The sequence below is a fragment of the Chenopodium album genome, chromosome 14 (genome assembly GCF_948465745.1).
Source record: "Chenopodium album chromosome 14, dcCheAlbu1.1, whole genome shotgun sequence".
Lineage (NCBI taxonomy): Eukaryota > Viridiplantae > Streptophyta > Magnoliopsida > Caryophyllales > Amaranthaceae > Chenopodium > Chenopodium album.
In genome coordinates, this window is record NC_137847.1 from 35,338,674 (window position 1) to 35,363,743 (window position 25,070).

General features: G+C 35.7%; 1 protein-coding gene across 4 annotated transcripts; it reads left to right on the top strand.

Annotated features, from left to right (window-relative positions):
* The first annotated feature begins 11,559 nt into the window (after nucleotides 1–11,559).
* LOC145580207 (uncharacterized) lies at nucleotides 11,560–23,654 on the top strand. Of its 4 annotated transcripts, none has more exons than XM_081637612.1 (15): nucleotides 11,937–12,075; nucleotides 14,512–14,579; nucleotides 15,235–15,321; nucleotides 15,809–15,912; nucleotides 16,058–16,108; nucleotides 16,344–16,515; nucleotides 16,650–16,970; nucleotides 17,854–18,057; nucleotides 18,152–18,667; nucleotides 18,761–18,970; nucleotides 19,396–19,584; nucleotides 19,773–19,939; nucleotides 22,388–22,540; nucleotides 22,676–22,757; nucleotides 22,860–23,654. In XM_081637612.1, exons 3-15 carry the CDS (start codon nucleotides 15,271–15,273, stop codon nucleotides 23,247–23,249), a joined length of 2,610 nt encoding a protein of 869 aa, XP_081493738.1. In that variant the 5' UTR covers nucleotides 11,937–12,075; nucleotides 14,512–14,579; nucleotides 15,235–15,270; the 3' UTR covers nucleotides 23,250–23,654. The 4 variants fall into 4 exon arrangements, with proteins under 4 accessions (XP_081493736.1, XP_081493739.1, XP_081493738.1 ...); XM_081637611.1 differs by having other exon boundaries at nucleotides 15,242–15,321; XM_081637610.1 differs by lacking the exon at nucleotides 14,512–14,579 and having other exon boundaries at nucleotides 11,560–12,075.
* Nucleotides 23,655–25,070: the final 1,416 nt, after the last annotated feature.

Sequence of the window (25,070 nt, forward strand, 5' to 3'; positions counted from 1 at the left end):
GTAATTATGCTTTAAAACCCTTAAATTAAAGTTTTAAACCACCCTAAATCATATTCCTTCAATAATCAATTATTTATGAATCTAGGGTTTCAAAATTGGGGCTTTTTAATTAGAATTAAAATCTGAAAATTAATTTGCACCATACTTAATATCAATCATCATAAAATTAACACAAAACTCATAATTTATAATTAGATCTAGGATTTAAACAAAATAAAAATAAAAAGATTAAAAAAAAAATTTCGAAAAGGGGGTGGCCGGACAGCAGGTCGGCACCACAGCCGGCTGCTGGTGGCGCCGCCGTTGCCGCTGGCTAGTGCTGGTGGTGGCCGGCGGCCCACCGGTGGTGGTGGTGGCCAGCGGTGGTGAACCGAAAAAGGGAAGGGGAAAAAGAAAGAAAAATAAAGGAGAATGGAGAGAAAGTTTACCTTGGGTATTCTCCACTCTATTCAAAGTTTAATTTGCCCAAGTGTTGAATATTTATACCCCTTTCTCTAGAAACCCTTCTTACCTAAACTTTCCCTTTTTACTCTTTCCTAATCCCTTTCCTAATTAAACTTTACTAAAATAAAACTTTCCTAAATTAAATCCCGACTTAATAAAATAATTAATTAAATAAACTTTTCTTTTATAAAATATTTCCAAACTTATTTAAAATAAATAATTAAAATATCGTAAATAATTCATTTCAAATTATTTAAATACCCCACAAAATACTTATTTAAAATAAAATCGTATAAAAATACGGAGTATTACAACCTTGCTCCTTAGGGCCTTCATTTCATGGGTTATTTGGACTTACACTATTTTAATAACTAATTGATTTACTTTAAATAAAAGTTACAAAAATACTTAATGGTACGCAAATCGTATTTAGATTAAAAAAATTACACTACGATACGCAGATCGTATTTAGAATCTATGGGCCATACTAGTCTATATATAGCAACATAATATCATATATTATATAAAAGCGCCATATAATAAATCACTCAACATGCTTTTCTAAACTACAACATCGAATGTTTATAATTAAGTCAATGCATTTCCTAAAATATCTCATATTTTTAATCATAATTAGACAATATCATATATTATTCATGACCAATTATAAAATATCATATATTTTAATTTAGGCATGAGACAGAATCAAATCATATTTTAATCTTGAAAGATAAATCATATTTATTCTCCATGATTATCCTAACTTATATAGGAGATTCTATCCAAATTATTAGCCAATCAAATAATTTTTAGAATCAATTATATCCTAATCTAATTATGGGATAATCACATTATTTAAATTAATTATTATCCTTTTGAAATATGCTCAGAATATCCTAACAAATCGTATCCAATATTAAACACTTTCATTATGGATAATCACCAAAATTAACAACTTAAATATGGATAATATCAAATTAATCAACTTTTGAAATATTTTATTTTATCCTATAATAAAAAAAATTTATCTCAAGTAAAACTAATTTTATCCCAAAATAATTCTGAATTTATCTTGAAATATTTTTAAAATAATTTTTTTTTTTTAAAACCGTGTGCCACCCGCCGGCCACCGTTGTTGGCTAGTCATAGCTAGCCAAGGTGGCTGGCTGCTTCACACAGCCACTGTCGCAAAGGGCAGCAGCGAGAAGTGCTTGGCCAGCCAAGACTAGCCACGGTGGCTGGCTGCTTTACAGCAGCCACTGCCGCGCAAGGCAGCAGCAACAGGACAGCGGAAGCCGAGGTAGCAGCCGTGCAATGCTTGCACGCTGCTGCCCAACCACCCGAAACACTTGCCCTCCCTCCCTCTTGGACTGATGTCTGGTCGGTAGCCACCGTGGCTGCGCCACCCAGCCGCGGCTGCCGGCCACTTAATTTTTTTTTTTAGTTTTATTTTTAATTTAATTAAAATAACCTTTATTAAAATTAAATTAAATCAATCCAAAATTAAAATTAAATGCCCATTCAATGTTAAAGTTAGGGTTCATCATAAAATTAATCCCAATTTAATTCTAACTCTAACTCTTAATTCATACACAAAATATTTTTATGCATGAATCAATTCTTATTAAAATTATGAAACATGAATCAAATCGAATTTAATCAAAAACAAGCACAAAATCAAAATTTAGGGCTTTGAATTTTTGAAAAATCCGAAATTAGGCTTAGGGTGTTCGAAATTTTTGAGCAAATTTTCAGTCCTCTTCATGGTTATTTTGAGCATAATTAAATCATATTTAATCAATTTCAAGAGTTAAATCAAATTTAATATAATAATTGAACCATAATAAATTAATTTTCCCTCTTAATTGATTATAAATTATAAACATGGAATTCAAATAATCGTATTATTATAATCAATTGTGTTCATGCAAGAGGCTAACTGATACCACTACTAGAAAACAAGCAAATAGCGACAGACTAGTTCCGACGGACACATTATTTCGTCGAAAAAGTCGAAATTTCCGACGGATTTTTATTCCGTCGGATATTTCCGACGAATTCAACAATTTCGTCGGAAATTTTCGACGGAATATAAATCCGTCGGAATATTTGTACTTTCCGACGGAATATAATTAAAAAAAAAAAGAAAAAAATGAACACCTTTAGAAAACCCTAAAACCCTATTCTTTTTTCCGCCTCTTTCCCCTTGTCCTTCTCTCTGTCTTTCCTCTTTCCCCTTCTCTCTCCTCTCCTTCTCTTCGTTCTCTGCTCTCTCTCCTCTTCTTTCTACTTCTCTTTCATCTTGTTCTTCTTCTCTTTCATCTTTTGCTCTCTCCTCTTCGTTCTCCTTCTCTCTCCCTTCGTTCTCCTCTTTATCTCCCACCACCACCGCCAACACTAACCATCACCGCAACAACAACACCACCAACACCGACATCAACAATAACACCAATATCGACACCGAAATCTAAAAGGAATGGTGTCCTTCGAACAAGTGTATTATTCCGATAGAGGGTTCGGAATTATTAGTAAGCTAATTATTCAGTGAGGTCAAGTGATCGGAATGCCTGGGTGGAGGCCGCTTCCGATCAGTGATATTAATGTATAATTAATATTACAGCTTAATCTTGACTGAACCTTTCGGGTCACACCCAAGCAACCGAAGCGACGAATTAATTCGGAAGGAATTAATGTGTCGACCGAGTATTAATATTTAGACGTCAGAAATTCGAGCTTGGAGCGTCAAAACCGAGCGTCGGAAGTCGAGTCGAAAATAATAAAAGACGAGACGAGAAAATTACTAATAAATTAACAAAATTACTAAAATACCCCTAGCATCGAAATGCCCGAGTACTAGCGGCATATGGCCTAGCAAGGTGGCTAGCAATGCGTGCTAGCGCACCTTGGCTGGCATGGCCAGCTAGCAGCCCGCACCATGTGCGTGGCATGCTAGCAGCTGGCCGAGGCTGGCAGCCATGCCAGCAAGCCGAAGCTAGTAGCCCACACCATGTGTGAGGCTTGCTAGCAAGCTGTGGCTAGCAGCCCGCACCTAGTGCATGGCATGCTAGCATGCTGCAACTAGCAGCCGCACAAGGTGCGTGGCTTGCTAGCAGCAGGCCTCGGCCATAGCAGCCCGCACAATTGGTGCGTGGCCTGCTGGGCCAAAGGTAAAGCAGCAGCTGGCAGCCCACCTTGGGTGCCTTGGTGCCCAAGAGGTGGGGTGCCACATGGTGCAAAGTAATTGGGTTGAGGATGTTGTGTTGGCCAGCTATGGGAGAGGAGTGGGGAGCAAGTTTGGTCCTCCCCTTCTCCAAATGGTCCTCACCTAACCTCTCTTGTGAGCATGCCACTTGTTGATTTATTAGTAGCTTGATTATTAATTTTATTTTTGATTTAAAATAAAATGGAAAAATCAAATCTCCCACATTGATGGATGAGCTTTTCTCACTCTTGCATTTCCCTATAAATACCCAACTTGGGGTATTGGGAAAATTTCTTGAGTAAGTGTTGAAAAAGGCATCACCATTGTGAAAACCTTTGAACACAATTAATTACTCGGGTTTTAAGGTCGGGCTTAGCTAACTCCTAAGCAATAGACCACTTTCGGTGCTCGGGTTGCGGGTCGACTTCGTTGGAGGTCCTCGTGTGAGCGGGGCTAAGAGCTTTCGAAGTAAGAGCTCAATTAGAGAGCAAAACACACGCCAAAGGTATTAATCTCTTTCTTAATCTTGTTATTTAAGTTAATTATGCTTTATGGTTATAATTATTGTCAGTGTGATCTTAGCTCGGGTTTCCTTCCGCGGTGGGTCAGACTCACCGAAACCCAACAAAATCAACATCAACTACAATTTACTACTTTTTCACCCTTTCTCTCTCCTCATGATGAAAACAAAGGTTTTCAAGTTAAATTCAACTATGAAAACTCTAGATGGTTGTAGACACCCAAATGTGTCTCCCCAAAACCAAACCCAGTGATAAATACCTTTCGCGTCGAATCATAATCGAATGAAGTGAAAGTGTGGAAAGTCTAATGATTGTGGTTAGTTTTTATTAAAAATCTTTCTTTCTGTTTTCAAGAACCTGCTTTATTTTATGAAAATAGCCAATCCAGTTTAGTGTGGTCCATGACAAGGGTCCGATAATGGTGGTTGGATTAGGCTCGAAAAGAGATTTCCAACGATATATTATAAGCCCAATTCCAATGAATAATGAGGAAGTTATGGGCTAAAATACTAAACTGGGCCCGGTTTGGTTCTTATATGCGGCCCAATGATCTAGAGGAGGGCCTATTATGAATTATCATTCCTAATGCAATTAGGATTGATTATAGTCTTCTAGAATCTTCTAAAAGGTTCTTTTGAATCCTAAAGGGATTAGGATTGATAATTATGTTTTATGAGTTTTATTTGGAATAAAAGAAGTGTTTTAAATGAAATTACGATTTTACCCTTCGTACGGATTTTATGACTTGATTGAAAACGCGTGGAAAACCTTCTACATCGCCAAACGACAGTTTTGTCGCCTGGCGACAAGCCCTGTCGTTGGCGATAGAGAAGAGTGTTTTTATTCCTTTTCGAATTCTAATTCTTTTCTATCGATTCCGGACTATTTTCTTATAAATAGGGTCCTAGGACCTCCGTTTTCAAATCATCAACTCTCAACCAGAATTCTCTAATTCTTCTCTCTCTAAGCTAAAGCTTATTCTCTCTCTCTCTCTCTTTCTAGCCTAGCCTTTTACAAACACAATTCCTCATACATTAGCACTAGACACACCTAACCAAGTTCGAAGTTGCCTTCGCCCTAGACGTGAAAGGTTTGATATTTCTGAGGGTTTGGTCTAAATCTCTATTTCAATTATTTAATATAATTGTTTGATTTTATACTTTTCCTTGAAGTTACTAACGTGTGTATTTTGTTATTAGAAAGAGGTACGAGGCATCCAAGTAAGTAATTTAATTGCTTTATTGATCTTTTGATATAGAAATCATGCTTAGATTATTTTATTGATTCCTAGTATCATGTTAGGATGTTTTATTGCTTCCTAGTATCATGTTTAGGGTAATGAATATGTTTCTAATATCAAGTATGATTAAAAGAATGCTTCCTATTTCTTTCCTAATATCATGTTAGTATCATGTTAGGGCTAAAGTTTTGATTTTTTGATGTTTAGTGACATGCTAGGGTTTGTTATTAATCTTGTTAGTACCATGCCCAAGATCTTGCTATTATTATGCTTTAACATGATTATTATGATTATGATTATTATTATTATGATTATCATGTTGCTTGATATATATTATTATTTGTTATTGCTTTATCACACCTTTTATGCATGTTTAAAGGGAATTTGTACTTGTAATGACGCTTAATAAGATAATTAATAATCTTGTTTAGGCTAATATGATTATAATACAAGTGATCTCCAATAATAGTTTTATCTGTGCATTAATATTTAACCAACATAGATAAACAGGTTTAGGGTTAATTTAATGATTGTATGTTAGTCAGAAAGCGCACATGAATACGAGAAGAATAAAGTAGAGGCCTATTATTAGGGCAGATTCAGTCTCTTTTAGGTTGGATTTGTACCTTCATCCCCGAACTTCCAGTATTGGTTCTAGACCTATTGGAGTTGATGTTCTCCTGGATCGTTAAGGGGTGTAACCTTCACCCTGTGAACGGTTTACAAGTTCCTAAAACTTGTTGGCGACTCTTTTGCTCTAGTTTCCTTCCCTTTGGACGCCACCATGCTTAAGTGTATGATCACAGTGGGGTTCAAGCTTGGGATAATGCTTGAAATATTCCCTACAATGGTCGAATTTAGCCTTGTAAACCCAATTTCAAGGTTTTGTGTGGTCGAATTAAGGTATGTGTCTTTTTTTTTTTTTGTTTTATCAGATTTTTTTTAATATATATGTTTTAGTGGCTATTGGAGTTCGGGTTTTGGGGGTTGGGTTGGAATTTTAATTTTTTTTTTTCTTAATTTTTAGGTTGTGGTGGTTTGTTTCAGCGGCGACAGTGGTGGTTTTAGGTGGGTGGTGGGGTGGTTGGCTGTGGTTCAGCCGAATTTGTTAGGGTTAGGGTTAGGGTTGTAGATCTGGGTTTGTCTGGGTGGTAGATCTGTATTTGGGTGGGTTAGGGTTAGGTGGGTAGGGGTTCTGGTGGAGGTTTTGGTGGTTGGGTAGTGGGTGGTGGTACAGGTTAGGGGGGCTGGTGGCACGGGTTAGGGGGCTGGTGTGGGGTGGTAGTTGATGGTGTGGGCTGGTGGGAGGTGTTTTTTTTTTTGTTTTTTTAAAACCATTATTCGTCGAAAATTTCCGGCGGAATACAAGTCCGTCGAAAAAAGTCTTTTTCCTACAAAAGGTTTTCTGACAACCAGTTTTGACGGAATTTCCATCGAAAATGGTTTTCTGACGAAAAACAGGGTGTTCTGACGGAAAAATTCTGTCGTTATTTGCTTGTTTTCTAGTAGTGTACCACTGTAAGACTTTATAGGTACTATAAGCGGAATTTCATGAATCATATTCATAAGCACCTAAATCAAGATCGCATGCATAACACCCAATAATCACATAATTATACCTTTGAAGGTGAATTCCACGAAGCTATTCGATCGGAAAATCAGGGAGAGAATAGAGCTCCAAGCGTTGCTCCTCTACTTAGTCCACAGGATTCGAACGAGCTGTCCACCAATACTAGATTGGTCGAGTGAAGGGGAAGACCACGATCACACCTTTGCAGACAACCAGACACCACCACAAAACACCACCACCACCGAACACACCACTGGTGCAAGGGGATGAGAAGAGAGCTGTGAGAGAGAGAAAAAGTTTGAGAGGCTTGGTTTCGTGTTCGCTAATTCGGGTTTCAACTTAATAGTAAAACTGTACTATGAAATTACCCAGGCACCTAGTCTACTTATAATCATATTATAATTAGACTAGGTTAGGAAGCCCAAAACCCTCCAAACTCCTTATCATGGCCGGCCACCTAGGGGATGAGGCCCATCATGACCCTCGTCCTCTAATGCTGGATCTAGGCCCTTTGTGTGACCTTATAGGATCCGTTTAATTGGGATTTGGCCTATTTTACTGGCCCAAAGATCGTTAGTACCTCTAGCTATGATATAACGACGACCCAAATGGACGAATTTAATTATCTCCATAATTTGATCCGTTATATATCTAGTAATTGCACTTGACAGAGCCATAATTCCTTTAAGTTTGTCGTATATCCATACTTATCCTTATTTTATCAGAATTAAATTTATTAAAAACAAGTATATCCGATATAAAATTCTTAGTCTTTGTCTTTTCAAAAAGAGGATAAATTAGAATCTTCTAGAAGAATCTAGAAGATAATAATCAATCCTAATGGATTTAGAACTCAAAACAACCTTCTAAATAATTCTAGAAGCTTGTAATAAATCCTAATTGGTTTATGAATGAAGTTAAGGTTAATGGACCCTCCAACTGATCATTGGGTCCGCATGCAAGGCTTGTTTTGGGCTCAGTTTAGTATTTTGGTCATAACTTCCTCGTTATATCTCGGATTTGGGCTTATAATATATCGTTGGAAAACTCTTTTCAAATCCCATCCAGCTACACAATTATTGGACCCAGATTATGGACCAAAATCAAATGGATTGAACGATTTTTATAAATAGTACACAAAATGAATGATTTTAAGGACACGAAATGAATGATTTTAAGGACACGAAATGAATTATTTTGAATTAAAACATTTAAAGAAAGGTTAGAAAAGGGAAAATTCACGAGACTCTTCGACTCTTCAACTCTTCACCTAACTCGATAATAAAAAACGTGAAAAGTACTCATCAATGGGTTTGGTTTTGGGGGAGCCACAATCAGGTGTCTACACTCCCGGAGTAGATTACCCTAATTACTTGGGGCAAGGATTTGGTTGGAAATCCGTTTGATACGTAATCAATTAAATAAGAAACTGAATTGTATATTGTTTGAGTTGTATGTTGTATGCTTGTAAATAGGTGCTAAAAAGGTAAGTTGTGTGATGCTAGATTGAAAGCATGTTAGTATGTTTCATTTACGCTTATGTACTTAGCATTATTAATGATTGTGTGTTTGTATGTTTGTTTGGCCTTGTCTTTATCTTGGCCCTACGATGACCCTTTTCTAATAGCGAGTAGTCGGGACAAAGTAAAGAGAAGCTTTTTAGGTGATAAAGCATATTCATGTTGAGGCATGAGTGAAGAGCGAATCTTGCCTAATTTCTATAAGCATATGATGTGTTTTATTTACTTTGATTATTATTTATTTGCTTGTGAGACTAACACAATGTTTTAGCTATTTGGTTTGAGTTAGAAAGGGGCTACAATGGTTCCAACTTGTAGGTTGACTTTAGTTTGAATCTATTTTCGTTTGATTTCACTTTTGAAGTTAGTTTTATTTTGAATGGTTTTTGAAATGTGTATTCCGCTGTGTGTCTTTGATAATTGGCTTAGCCGTTATCACAGTGGCGGTAATGTCTTAGAATTTCCTATTTCGTATTTAAAAAGGGCAAAACAGGTATTTTAATTAGAAAGAATTTCTAGGGTGATACATGTGTGGAATGTGAACGGGCTCACTGTGAGTCCCTTCTACATTATACTTGTTATTTCTGATTTGATTTAAAATAAGCAAAAATAAGGTGAACTAAACATGGCCTTACACCTTGTTCTTTTGCACTTAAATAATACTTATTGGTTTCTCAATTGATGCATCTTTTATCTTTTTGAGAACAATAGATGTATCCATTCACATTTTAGAATAATTTTATGTGCGAAATTATTCCACTCTCACTCATTGTTGTTATTGGTTTGTGTGAAACTCTCTATGGAGTTAAGGCATTTGTTATTAAAATCCCGATTTAAATCTTAGAATCTTACGATTTTACGATTCATGTAAGTCATACGATTTGATTTACGATTCTACCCGATTTTACATATTTCTCTTAACTAGCGAAATCCTTACAATATTAAAGCATGCCTACATAGTTATTTATAAATATATATTGTCAATTATTGGTTGCTTAATGGGTAAACAATTATTTTCTATTATTAATTAAGTTTCAAACTCATAATTTAAATATATTTAATTAAATTTGGATATGACGTCTTGATTATGCATGTCAGGAGAATCTTACGATTCTGCAATTCGATTTTACGATTCGATTCTAAGAGCCCCTTCCGATTCAAAGTAGAATCTTGATTTTAATAACTTTGCAAGGGTACATCAATAATTGAAAAATGAATGAAGTATTAAACTAGTATCTACTCCGATGACATAAATTATATCCATTCCATTTTTTATTTGTCCCATTTGATATCTTGAGCGACTCTAATGAAAATGAAATATAATTTTTTAAACATTTTTAATACTTCAAAACATTATTTTATGATATCATATTAAATTCGCCTTTAGCTTCCGAATATGCATTTTTTTGAATTTTTTTATACATTTATTTTTATTACAATATTATATCGTAAACTGTGTAGATACTAAATGGGACAAACATATGAAAATACATGGAGTAATAATAATAATAATATAGATATTTTTATTTTTAACACCACAAAAAAAAAAAAAAAAAACTCGAAAATGGTTTTTAACACTACAAAAAAAAAAAAAAAAAAAAAAAAAAAATTTAACACTACGTACCAATTTAAAAAATTGAGTTTGCCTACCACTTAACAATTTTCATAAAATTGAATTTGACTAGCACTTAACTAAAAAACCATTAAATAGGGTAATAACACATGTTGCAATGTTATTGGTTAAAAAAAATAAATGGCGTGTCAAAATCATTTTTCCAAATTATAGGACAACGAAAAATGATTCTGCAACACCCATTGTTGAAAGCACTGTTTTCTATGTTTCCTCACATGGAAATGTGCCAACATCAATAATAAGAGTGCCAATATCAATTTCTAAGGGCAACTACAACAGACAAATGTGTCATGTTATGTCATGATCGTATACGTGGTGTACCTACATTAAACAGGTTGGGAAACCTCAACATTAGCTTGACTCATTTAATAAATGTGTAGTGTTGACCAATTTATTTAAACGGGTTTGAAACCTTTGACACTAACCCACTTTTTTCATGTTCGGTTCGTGTCGTGTTGTAGTGTTACAAAAAATGTTAGGCTCATTTTCATAAATTGTTGGTTTTCTTTCTTAGGCGGGTTAAATTGTGTTGATTTCATGTTTAGAATTTCAACACCAAACCAACTTGACTAATTAAACGTGTCATGTCGACTTGTTTAATTAAACGTGTCATAATCCCTAGACACTAACCCGGTTTTATCGTGTCTGGTTCATGTCGTATTGTCGTGTCAACTTTTGCCAGGTTTAAGGGCAACCAATTGGAATAGATACTCTGTCGTAATTAAACATTTGGTGACCAGTTTTTTTTTTTTTTTTTTTTTTTTTTTTTTTTTTTGATACGCATGAGCCATAAAGACATTACAAAGTACAAATGGAGGAAGGGGAAATTGAACGCTAGAGCCTATTGTACACATGTCCTAAATTTTAACCAATAGGCCAAGATCTCATCGGTACCATTGCCTTGGAGAGTGATGACTTTGCTCGCTCTTACTATGTGAAAAAATATGACGAAGCAAGCAAAAATTACAAAGGCATCAACTTAACTATTGATTTATTAAAGATGACTCTAAATACCAGTACATAATAACTTAACCGTCACAAATACTCTTTACGGATATAATATAAACGCGTAATCTCCTCTACCATAACCTTAAACCTTAAAGATCATCATATAACGACATCGACAATGACGTTCGGAGCACAGTCCGCCGCATTAAGCTACCCTAATTAAAAACACACCCATCATGATCACATGGAAAATTTGTCTCTTAACTCAATTCTTCCATTATACCCCAAAATTACGTAATCATACACCAAACCTCCCACTTTTTCCCCTTCTTTTAATAGCCAAAAAATTAAAATAAACTCAAACCCTTAATTAAAAAAATCAATTAAAATCCAATTAAATAAAATCAATTAAATAAAATTAGATGCTTTTGATCATGACTTATGATAGTTAGTTACTCCAATCACATTTCCTAATTTCATCACTCCACTCACACACTCACTCAAAACTCACTTCACGATTTTCTTTTTCTCTCTCACTCGTCGAGTGATGGGCCGCAACTCACTGAGTTTGGCAGAACTCGCTTCGGACGACAATGGCGATCTAGGGTTTCGTTCCAATCACGATCGATCTCTCTTCAAACGCGCTCATCCTCTTCCGCATAATTCCGACGCTTCTAAATTATCTGATCGTCAATTTTCAAGCGCCGGTCACCGGTTTCGTTCGCGTCGGAAATCGTTTCAATTGAAAGGAAATTCGTTGATTTATTGTGTAATTTTGCTTGCTGTGTTTGGATTTGCGTTCGCTTCAATGGTGTTGCAGAGTTCTATAACTTCTGTGTTTAGGCAAGGCGGTGATGGCGGTGATGCGTCGACGCGCGGGTTGAGGCTTGGGACTGGTTTGAGGTTCGTCGCTTCGGCAAGGTTTCGTGACGAAGGTCGCCTTGATCTGCTTAGGAAGTTGCCTAGGAATGGCGTTAGACCTCCTAAGCTTGCTCTTGTAAGTTGTTCTTCTAATTTTGTATTATATTATTTTTAAGTTGTGATAAAATAATATAATTGTAGAATAATATTTCATCATTCTTAATAAATTGATTGATAGAGTAGTCTTTAGCGAGCTAATAAGTATTAACTAAACATTAATAATAATGATCGGATACGTGATTTTGTGACGAAATTGCAAGTTATTACTCCCTCCGTCTAAAAGTTGTTACATTCGCCATCCGAGCAACATTTAGAGACGGAGGGAGTATCAAGTATGGGTTTACGAAACATATATCTAATCCTTATGCTTAGGCTTCGTATTGCTAACCCAGTTTAATTCAAAGTGTCACGTTTTTTTTTTCTTGATTGATGTTTTCATTTTGGAGTGCGAACTACCATTTCATAGTCATGCATTGGCATTGTCAGCTGATCCGTCCAGTATGGTTTTAAAATGATAAGAAGAAATGAATTAAAAGAGATGAGATTCTTGCCAAATAGATGAGAGAATTTAGAGAAAGAACAAAGTTAATCTTTTGTACTATTGATGTTCTTGGTGATTGATTGGGATTTGATTATTTAGACTGTAATGATAGATCGAAAGGGTATATGGGAAGATAAATTATGTAGTGTTGCAATTTGATTTTTTAGGAAAAAGAGAGAAGTTTGCGTGAGAGATTATCAATTTAATTGCATGAATTGTGGAATTGTGGAGAAAGCATTACGATTTTGTGAGAATTACAACTCAATGTTTGATTAACAAATTGAATGTTTCAGTAGACAAACTTAAGCTCTTTAGCTTTGAGTGTCTTAAGTATCTGGAGTATCATATTGCCTTCTAGAACTATGCTATATTGCTATGTCAAGTGTCAACTTGTATGGGCTCCAATCATTGTATTTCATTTCCTTTCTGATTTCTGATTATAGTTGAAGGAGGAACTCTTAGTCGGTCTATTAATTTTCTAGCCTAAGGCCAGGCTATTGTATGGGCTCCAATCGCTGTAATTCTCCTCCTTATTATGGTTTAAGTCTTTAAGATCTTTACCTGAGCAAGTGCTTATAGGTGTAGCTAGCTTTGCATAGCTGTAATTCACTTTCTTTCTTATTATGGCTCACTGGTGCATTGTTTATATTACTTTGATAAGGACTCCTAAGTTCAAAGTTGTCAAGGGGCGTTTGGTTTGTCAAGGGGAAAGGGAAACACATTAAGAAAGGGAAAGTAGGGCAAAGGAAAGCAACTCTCTTATTTATCTTAAGGTGTTTGTTTTAGAAATAAGGAAAGGGAATCTAGACTACCCTTCCATCAACAACCAACAATCCACCACTATTGACCATCACCACCATCATTGTCATTCCCTTACCTTCAGTGTTGCCGCCACTCACTACCGTCGACACCCTTCCCCCTCTATTGACGGCCAACAGCACTCCCCTCTATCGCTGCCAACACATGCTTTCTCTCTCTTGTTTCTCTTAGTTCTACTCTTTTTTTTTTTTTTTTTTTTTTTTTTTTTTTGGTTTTTTCTTGATGTTTGGGGCTAGTTTTAGAGTAAGTGGAGCACATTTCATATGGTTAGAGTTGTTTTGTTGTTATTAGAGCGGATATTGGCCAGGTTAGGGTTTTTTTAGGTAGTTTGGGTGAATTTGGGAGGGCTGGGTGGTGGTGGAACCGTGGAAGGGTGGTTTTATACTTTTATGGTGGGTTGGGTACGATTTTGATATGGGAGGGTGGTTTCGGTGGGTAAGGTAGATTTTTGGTGGTATTTGGTGATTTTGGAGGTGCTTTCGTGGTGGATTGAGGGTTTTCGAAGGTGGTGGGTTAATTATGGTGGGTGAGTTGGGGTGGTTTTGCAAATGATGGAGCGCTTTCGGTGGTTGGTCGGGCGATATTGGCGGTTGTTCAGGTGATTCTGGTGGTTGGTTTGGCAATTCCGGTGGTGTTTAAGGAAGTTTCGGTTCTGTTAGAATGATTCCAGCAATAGCTGGTGGTGGTGTGGTGTTTCTTAGATGGTCGAATTGGTTGTTAATTTGGTTGGTTCAAGAAGAGTTTGGGGGTTAGGATGATTCCTTTGGGGGGGGGGGAATCATGGTAAAAGAAAGTAGGGGAATAAAAGGAGGGGTAAAGGGAATCATTGAATTGGTCTAACAAACAATAACAAAGGGAATTATGGCAGTTGATTTCCTTTCCCTTTGTTGAATACCCTTAAACAAACAGTTCCTTAGTACTTTGAGAATACAGTAACCAAAAATACAATTATTAGAGTCTGCAAGTATACAAATAACCTGTTTAATTGCTAACTTGTCAAATTATTGGCTGTGAGTCTATGACAATTTATTTCATTTAATCAGCGAATAGTTCTCTATTGGTTGGCAAACCTTAATTGGGTTCATCAATGACACATTTATGATGCTGCAGTTTGAATCTTCCTATTTCTCCTAAGCCGTTCTCGATGTGTAGGCTATGTTTACTCGGACTCTTCATTTCATCTGAAGTATTTGTGTCAAATCCTTGACACTCCAGCATGGGTATGGAAACTTGACATCTTCTCAATAAAAAATATGGATTATTTTTTAATGAAATAGTCATGTCTGACACTTGGTCATGAGTATGAGAGTCCGAGTAACATATTGTGTAGGAGATATAAACAGTGGGAATGGTTAGACAAACATTGCTCAATTTGACTACAAACTCAGTCCAATATGTATGAAATTCTATTTATTGTTAGATGCTTAGATCCCTTATGCTGAAAAAATATGCTGAAAATTTTTGTTTTATATCAAAAAAGAAAAGGGTTTAAAACCTTTAATGTGGATTTAATGGTCTAGGCAAACAGCTTTTGGTCTATTTTAGCTGGTAGAGTGCTTATAGTTGATATTTAATTTAAATAGCAAATGAATTCTATCACTACTGTCTACTATCCTCTCCTTCTGTAAGGGAAAACAATGTAAAGAGACATGTAAGCCAACTACAGAAAGCAAAAGACGGGTTATTATAGCTCAATGTTGTAAGCTTCTGTAAAATTCTTCTAACCTGTAATAACCCTTATGTTTGATGTGGTAAAAGTCCTATAAAAGATATGACAACATATGACAGTACTCCCTCCTTTCTACTCCTCTTTCCCCTGAGATTATTTATATATTTATATGTTTTTTTTTTTTTAAGTATTTCATATTGTGTCAGATTTTAGGTAACTTGAAGAAAAATTCTGAGTCATTAATGCTATTCACTGTGATGAAGAATTTACGACACATTGGCTACACACTGAAGGTATTCTTTTGAATTATTCATCATTGTTTTTCCTTCTGTATCATGGGTGTGACTGTTTATTTCTAAAATAGGTCATTGGGTTATATTAATTGAAAAACAATTTTCATTGTCTTGTCTTGCATTGAGTTCTGGTATTATGAAAATTAGCAATATGTTAGTTTCACTAAAATAAAACTTGTCTCTCTAGTTTTCCATCCTTCCATTTAGTCAGTATAGGAGCCTGGGGAAAAAAAAGAGAGCTGGGGTGGGAGGAGGGGCGGGGGGGGGGGGGGGGGGGGGGGGAAGAGTGTTGTGGGGAAAGAAAAGAAGCTATTTTCATCATAGGAAAGCTATGGTGGCTCTTCTTCATATTCATCTTTTCAGGTTTTATTGCTCCTCTAATGAAATCTGTTTGAACTCTGCATTAGAGACTGTCTGTTTTCTTGTTAATAAATTGTAATCAATTTAGACTAGGACCCTCATGCGCAATTGTGTTGTTTATTGGCAGTTATATGCTCTGAAGGATGGTGAAGCACGAACAATGTGGGAAGAAATAGGAGGTCAAATGACAATTCTAAATCTTGAAAGATATGACCATTTTGATTGGTCCCTGTATGTTTGCTCATTAATCTATTGCACTTTATTGGATGATTGTAGTAAGAGAAGTATTTGCACTATTAATCACTTACATCAATCAGTTGGCTGTCTGTAGTAGTTAATTTGATACTCCGTATAATTTGTTCTTTTATTTATACAGTTTTGAAGGTGTCATTGCAGACTCTCTCGAGGCAAAAGAAATAATATCAAGGTACCTTCTACCTTTCTCTTGCTCGTTTTATATTGAAGATATATAATTTTTTTTACACTGCATTTAGTTTTTCTGTAATTGAACTTGGTGCTACTGAGGTATGGTATAATTTTTTAGTTGCAAGGACCTCATAGAATTTACCGTGATTGTGTGGATTAATGTCAGTTGATTGTTCAACCTTTATATTGTCCATTAGATACAGATGTTCTGGTCAGTGAGTTTTATATTTGTGCAGCCTCATGCAGGAGCCATTTTGTTCTGTGCCACTTATATGGATTATTCAAGAGGACAAGCTTGCAAAGAGCCTTCTACATTATAACAAAATGGGTTGGGACCATCTTATTTCCCATTGGAGACATGCACTTGGCAGAGCTGATGTTGTTGTCTTCCATGATTTTTCCTTGCCGGTAATTAATTTGACTTATGGTTTATATCAAACTCCTAAAATTCTCTAGCTTTTTCAATTTCATTTATTTATGAAGTACATTTTGTTTGGATAAGATTTTGCTTTGCTATCCTCAGTTTATATCATTGTGTACAGTTATTATATAGTGCCCTTGACGGTGGAAACTTCTTTGTGATTCCTGGATCACCAAAAGATGTGTGGGCTGCTGAAAGCTACCTTAAAACCCACTCCAGAAATGATTTGCGGAAGAAAAATGATTATGATGTAGATGATGTGCTGGTTGTGGTTCTTGGAAGTTCCTTCTTCTACAATGAACTATCTTGGGATTATGCTGTTGCAATGCATACTATTGGACCCCTTCTTGCTAAGTATGCCAAGGGGATGGATTCTGCTGGATCCTTTAAATTTATTTTTTTATGTGGAAACACGAGTAATGGATCTAATGATGCTTTAGAGGTAAATATCCATCGCTATTTTGTACTCTTAAGTGCTATTGCTTTCTAAATGTATGAGTTGAATTTTCTCACCAAGAAATGAGATTTAAAGTCCCCCAGTACTACTAAAAGCCACTCAGTTATGAGGATAGTTTGATATGGTTGACTTGCGAAGACATGCAAGGCATAATTAAACTCACTGAGTTGAATGGAGATTGATTTTGAGGAGAAAATCGCATGAAGTTATTGTCCATAAAACTTATTGAAACACTTGAATCTAAATCTTATATTTATATTGCAAAAGTACTACAGTGCCAAGATATGTACACTAATTAGAATTTATTATATTTTTATTTTTAAAATTGCCATTTTTAAGACTTTGTTTGACTGAATATCAGTTAATACAGAAAGTAAAACATACCAAGATACATAATATAGCCTCATAAATGCCATTTCCCATAATAATCCAAATTTAGTCAAAAGACTCCTTTAGGAAAACTTCTGGCCTAGAAAAATTATTTGAAAATATCATTTACATCGAGTTATATAGCCTTTTTCCTAGTCCGTTCGTTTTGAAGCCTTGAACATTAAGCATGTGTTTTTCTTGGTTACTTGTCTAGTATAGGGTTTCCTTAATCTATAATGTAACATTACTATTGAAGAATCAAATTATTGATCAAACTAATCCTTTTGTCAAGCATATGTAATAAAGGAAGTAGCTATCTCATAACTCCCTGGTACTTGTTTATGTTTATAATGTCAGTCATAATAACTAATAGGGCACAGACTTGCTGCTCGCTGAACCTAATAATATGACTTTTTAGTAGCAATCATCTTCTTTTGTCATTTATTGTATTCTTTCTTGCATTCTAATATTGCAATGCTGTTTCTTTTATTTGATTTAGGGTGTTGCTGCTCACCTACAACTTAGTCCAGGTTCCATGAGGCACTATAGCCTGGACCATGATGTGAATGGAGCTTTATTGATGGCTGACATAGTTCTATATGGATCATCACAAGAAGAAGAAGCCTTCCCATCGTTACTAATTAGATCGATGTCTTTTGGGATTCCTGTAGTTGTACCTGATCTTCCAGTCATAAGCAAATACGTGAGTTTTTATTTACATCCAAATAAGTTTATTATGAAAATTGAGTAACTAACTTTTGAGTTTGTCTGTCATAAAATCATTTTGGAAAATGCAGGTTGTTGATGGTGTCCATGGAATGATTTTCTCTAAACACGAACCAGATGATTTGCTGAGAATCTTCTCGCATTTAATATCAAGTGAAGGGAAACTCTCTGAATTTGCTGGTGCAGTTGGCTCTTCCGGGAAGCTTCTTGCTAGGAATTTATTAGCTTTTGAATCCATAATCGGCCATGCAAAGCTTATGGAGGATGTGCTTCATTTTCCTTCAGATTCATTGCTTCCTTCTCCGATATCTCAGATTCGACAGGATTCATGGGAATGGAATTCCTTTAGTGAAGTGATGGAGCAGACAGTTGGCAACATGATAAGTAATGACGAGGAAGGCAATATAGTAGAAGGATCTAGCATTGTTCAAAAGCTTGAGGAAGATTTTAATAGTTTTGCGAACTTGAAAAATATATCGGTGGAGAACAGTGATGTCATAGAAAGGGATCTTGTGAGCAATGAAGATTTGGATGGTGTTGAACAAATTGCAAGCTTTGAAGAGTATGAGAGGCGAGAAATGGATCAGGCATTACTTTTTTTTCCTCCTCCATTTCTTCTTTACTTTGTCCTATGGACTTTTCACAGGAACTTATGAGTGTCATAAATTTCTGGTGCACAGATTGACGAAAGAATGGAGAAGGACCCTGGTATTTGGGATGAGATATACCGAAATGCTCGTAAATCTGAGAAACTCAGGTTTGAAGCAAATGAAAGGGATGATGGAGAGCTACAAAGAACAGGTCGTCTAATGTGCATTTATGAAGTTTATAATGGTGCTGGGGCTTGGCCACTTTTGCATCATGGTTCCCTGTATCGTGGTTTAAGTCTTGTAAGTTCTATTACCACCATTTACTGTGAAGATCATTTGATTTTTTTTTTTTTTTTTCTTTTTTTTTTTTTTTTTTTTTTTTTTTTTTTTTTTTGTGAAAATTTTACATGTTAATTTAGGAAACTGATGAAATTCTAGCTTTAATTTGTAGATTGTGTGTTCAATGAAACTGTAAAGCCCAACTGTTAGCCATGCTAATAATGAAATTTAAGTTGTGGGTTCGCTTGTTGTAATGCATTAAAATTCTCTTTGGAGGATTTTTATTATTTGACATTACCTTTGTTCAGTCCAGAACTTATTGATTAATCTGTCGTACTCATCTTTCCTCAAAAAAAAAAAAAAAAAAAAAAAAAAAAAAAAAAAAAAAAAAAAAAAAAAAAAAAAAAAACTGTTTTACTCATCTTTTTCTGTTTTCCAACTTGCAGTCTAGAAGAACACGGAGGTTAAGCTCAGATGATGTGGATGCAGCTTATAGGCTTCCCATCTTAAACGACCCCCACTATCGGGATCTTCTCTGTGAAATGGGGGGTATGTTTTCTATTGCACATAAAGTGGATGATATTCACAAGAGACCGTGGGTTGGGTTTCAGTCATGGAAAGCTTCGGGTAGAGAGGTAAACTTTGCACGATTTTTTTTTCCTGGGTCTTAATCTTGCAACTTCGGTTAGGTTTTTACAAGAATACAAGCCTTAATAAATCCATATGATATTGGCTGTAACACTGGTATGCTAGGCCGTGCTGCTCATTTTTATATTCCTATTTGAGATCAGACTGTAGGTTTGATTTTGTGGTGGCAAAACAGGTTTCACTGTCATTAAAAGCAGAAAAGGTTCTTGAAGATACAATACAGCATCAAACTAAAGGAGAAGCTATATACTTCTGGACAAGATTGGACATGGATCTTTCAGAAAGCAATAGCTTGACTTCCTTTTGGTCAGTATGTGATGTCTTAAATGGAGGATACTGCAGGTAATGGATCTGATTGTTTATATATATATATATATATATATATATATATATATATATATATATGATGTCTTGTAGTACTCCATATTTTCACAATATTGTTGATGGCTGATTTGACTGTGATTTCAAGGATATTCTACTTTCTTCATAAGTAGGCTTTTACGAAATGAATATTTTCACGAGTTTTGTCTTTATATTAAAATGTACTCTAGTTCTTTTTGGTGTGCATTATATCAATTATCTTCAAACAACTTTACACCTATCTGCTGTTTAAATAAATAAATAAAAACATTAACCCCAACAGCATAATTTAGATACACAGGGTAAAGAAGTTGGTGCAAAAATAAGGACCTTGCTGTTTCATGGGACAATGCTTGAAATTCGTTAGAGAATATCAAATTAGGTTAGTTGTTGCCAGTACCACCACCAGTCTCTCCTTTTTCAATGGAAGGGCTTGTTTCTTAGCACATGTAAAAAAAAAAAAAAAAAAAAAAATGTTTTTGGTTCGAAGTTGTTATCTGCAAATACATCACTCCCTGTCCTAAAATAAAATTCACATTTGCCTTTTGCACGCGTTTTTAAAAAGGTGAAAAAAAACTGAGAAAGCGGGGTTTGGATGATTAAAGGTGAATATAAAAAACAAGATAGTGGGGTTTGATTGATTAAAAGTGAATTAACTAATATATTAAGGTGAAATGAGATTTCTATTTAGTGGTAAGATATTTGGTTGAATTGAGACAATTAATTGGGGACGAAGGGAGTAAATCATTCAGTTTTGCTTCCTAATGCATCAAATATAAAAAGTCAAGAACTGATGGTTAGACATATGAAATATAAGGAGTTAATATAAGAGTTGGGTGCTAAACTTTGAGCTTTATTGCAAATTGGGTACCGAACTTTCAACCTTAGCAATTTGGGTACTATGACCTGCCTGAGTTGGCTTTTTCCGGCATATTTTTCCGGCTTATTACCTGCACTACCAGGTTACCATGTATTTTATTTTTTTTAAAAAAAGCCAAAATACTTTTCTTGTTCTTCTCAACGAAATATAATAAAATTAAAACCTTAATATTCCTCATATCATATAAATAAAAAAAACTGAATTTTTTTTTACACTATGATTGAGTAAAAAGAGGTGTCCCATAAATTTAACAATTTACAAAAACCCTTCTTTTTGCAACCATGTAATCCATCAATAATATGCTCGGAGTAAACTGCTTTGTTTCTAAATTTTACCCAATCTTCTTTTCTTACGTTTAATTTCAATTAAAATCACACATTTGTTTTGTTTTTTCCTTTGTTTTCTGGATGTACCTCTTCATTTGGATCCAAAAAAAAAAAAACCAAAAACAAAAATAAACACCTTCTCACCTTACCTTACTTCACACCCATTGTCGCCGCGCCGTCATCAGAATTCACAAATACCCTCTCTTTCTCTCTCCTCTCAAAAGATGATGACGACTTCTGTCCTTTAACAAACTCTAAAGGGTCATCTTTATACATATACAAACTTTAATTTTTCTGGGTTATTGATTTTAATTTGGGTTTGAACTTTTATTTTTTGGGTCTTCAATTTTCAGCTCAATTGTTTGTTGTTGGGCTATCGATTTGTGATGGAATTTTATCTGGGTAGCCTAGGCCTTCTTATATTAGCTCGAATTTTTGTTTTTCGGAGAAGAAGGGAAGTTGCAGAGAAATTCTGATGAGAGAGAAGAAAAATTGGGGGAAACGAGGTCATCGATCGTTGCTAAATTTGCATTTTTCCCGCCAGCTCCTTTGTCATACCAGGTGATCTCCGACGAGATTCCGGCGATGAAGAGGTTTGGAGAAGAGATGGTGTTGATAAGACATGTACAAGTATTTTATTTGACACTGTTGTTTTCCCCCAAAATATGCAGATATTTTATTTTGCCTTTAAATTTGGTAATTGCTGGTAACCAGTTTTCATAGGTAAACTTACAGGCAATCCAAACTTTAGTACCCAATTTGCAACATCCCAAAGTTCAGTACCCAAACTGCAACTTTTACCATACTTTAGTACCCAACTTTTATATTAACTCGAAATATAAGTACTTGTCTTTCTTAAGTTTTGGGGAACTTTACTTCCTAAATTACCACTTTATTTGCTAGTTGGTAATGTTAATCCTCTGTACTAGATGTTACCAATATTGTTTTCTTGAACATGTCTTCTTTCAAGTGAAATTCTCTTCTTTATTGTGTTGTGTTCTCTTTTTGCCCTTTAGGGGCTTCTCATCATATCTTATATTGTGCCTGTGCTAAATTGATAGATTCAATTGATTATGTTAATAGAGCTATACACTGAGTGCATATGATAATACAATTTGCTAGTTCCAAATCCTTTATGGCTTCATATAGTTTAAAACTTTAATTATTTCTAACATAAGTTTATTGTTTATAACTTGACAATTTTTTGCTAAACTTCACTCTCAGAACAGCATTTGAAAATGCTTTTCGGCATATGTATGGCTTGCCTTCAAATGTTGATGCCCTTCCCCCAATGCCTGAGGATTCTGACCACTGGTCTGCCTTGCACAGCTGGGTCATGCCAACTCCTTCGTTTCTGGAATTTATGATGTTTACCAGGTAACTGTAAAGAAAGGACTCACCTTTTCCGTTTACTCTTGCTTGATGTTTCAAATTTTACTTAGAACTCTTGAAGATGTCACCCATGATATAGAAAAAATGACTGTGTTGTTGTAAATTGCTACCTTCTCACAGGATGTTTGTTGATTCTCTTGATGCCATACATAGTGACAGTAGTAAAATAACTCAATGTCCACTGGGAGTTTCAGAAGTTGAGGTATTTTTTTTTTTTTTGCTAAATTGATGCGCCCATCCCTATGACCTATGTATAACTGAAAAGATAACATTTGTTTTATAAATTGCTTATTTCCTCTTGCAGAAAAAGCATTGTTACTGCCGGATTTTGGAGCTTCTAGTCAATGTCTGGGCTTATCATAGTGCACGGAGGATGGTATATGTCAATCCACATACAGGTCTGCTTGAAGAGCAGCACCCAGTAGACCAACGAAAGGGATTCATGTGGGTTAAATACTTCAACTTCACACTCTTGAAAATCATGGACGAAGACCTTGCAGAAGCTGCGGATGATGGTGACCTGCAACGCGAAGCCTGGTTGTGGCCTCTGACAGGGGAGGTGCATTGGCAAGGTATATATGAAAGAGAAAGGGGGCAAAGATACAGGATAAAAATGGATAAGAAACGGAAAATTAAGGAGAAACTTTTTGAGAGGATGAAGTATGGATATAGACAGAAATCTCTTGGAGGATGAGAAATCTCTAGTGCTCAACCAAATTTGTTATTGGAAGGCACAGATCCCCCCCAAAATACCTGACCTTTTTTACTTCGTTGGGAAAAGGATAAAGCCAACCTACGCCAGCGACATTCTTTGCTAACCACCTTAACAGATCACTCATTACTGTGCATATATATATATATATATTCATTTTATCGGGGGTGAAATACCTACAAAGTTTGGAAAGGAACAGATGACTCGTCAGGAGCTTCTTGATATCAGATTACTGACTTTCAAACAGCGGCAGATGCATTATGATTAGGTTGAGATAAGCAATGTCATTTGTTAATTATTTTTGCTTACTAATTGGTGCTGATGAACATGTATAGTCTACTGCAATTGTATATTTGTGTGGCATGAGGTGCAAATTTTGTTCTGATTTGTTGCCTTCTCTCTCCTAGTATAGCACTATAGCTATTTGATTCAATACATTTTAGCTCCAAACCAACTCATACAGAATTATAAATCTCAAGCCATCAAGGCATCAATGTAAAATCATCTTATATTATACAAGTTCAACATCCATAGCCTAATATAATTCTTTAATACACGCCCAAGTAATCGGTTTTGGCCAACAAAAGTACAAATCTAGAACTTTCATGCGATCATAATCAATGTGGATCAACAATTTTAGAAGCTGTTTAGTTCATTAAAAGTCAGTATAACTTGTCTGGTTTTATTGTTCAAATGGGGTAGAATTAAAATTCATTGACCACCTGGTTACGAGATTTTGTAGTTAAAACACTCCCCAAACAAAACAATAGATGGAATGGATTCTAGCTCCATACAAATCCATTTCAAATGATCTAACTAAACGACCCTTTAAAAAGTCAAAGCATCTATTAACTTATACTAAAAGCAAATCCTTCTATTACACTTGTTTTTAGGGAAGACGTTAGTAGGAATTTTATTTCACGTCAAGTTAGCCAAAATGCTTTGCGGGAAATTACCACAACATACAAGTTCGTCACTACCACGGTTATCCCATTGAGCTACAAGATGGGCAATCGTATTTCCTGCTCTACGTACATGAGAAATATTATAAACATGAAAAGACTTGGCAAGACGATCTATGTCATCATAGATCAACAAAATAGGAGAACGACCATTCTTTTCCTGTTTAATCTTGTTCACCACACCTTCAGCATCGCATTAAACCCACACATGCATAAGCCCAAAGCGCTTAGCTACTTGACAACCATATTGTACCGCAGCAGCCTCGACTACTTCCACATCCTAATTGGCAGGAGATTTTTTGACAGCAGCCCAAAGAATGTTGCCCTTGTAGTCTCTAGCAACCACCCCCAAACCCCCATTAGCACTCAAACCCACATGTGCATCCACGTTCAGCTTCACAACATCATTTGAGGGGCGCAACCACCTGTTAACCGCAGCAACACGAGGCAACCTAGGTATCTTGAGAACCTTGGTTGCATACGAGTTATACTTGTGTACCATACGGAGAAAACCTACAGCAATAAAATCAGCATCGAGAGTAGCATTGTCACGTACTCTCTGATTCCTATAGAACCACATAGCCCACGCAATTGTCAAGATAGTCCTAAGCTTCACTTTGTCCACCTTATCAGCCATCCATAGCAGCCATTCAGAGAAAGGATCATGCCTAGGCGAGTCAGAAATGATAGAGTCAAACTCATAATTTCGCCACACATGTTTAATCATTCTGCAATCTAATAAAGCATGGGATATAGATTCCGTTTCAATCCCACACCTTCCACACAGCTCATCAGAAGCTATGTGTCTTCTATGCATCTCCCTCTAAGCTGCCATGCTTCC

Excerpts from the sequence above, each read along its gene's own strand:
- LOC145580207 (XM_081637610.1), top strand. The coding sequence starts at position 11,626 with ATGGGCCGCAACTCACTGAGTTTGGCAGAACTCGCTTCGGACGACAAT. Across the intron at positions 12,076-15,234 it reads GACCTCCTAAGCTTGCTCTT|ATTTTAGGTAACTTGAAGAA; the intron begins GTAAGTTGTTCT and ends ATATTGTGTCAG. Across the intron at positions 18,971-19,395 it reads TGTATCGTGGTTTAAGTCTT|TCTAGAAGAACACGGAGGTT; the intron begins GTAAGTTCTATT and ends TCCAACTTGCAG.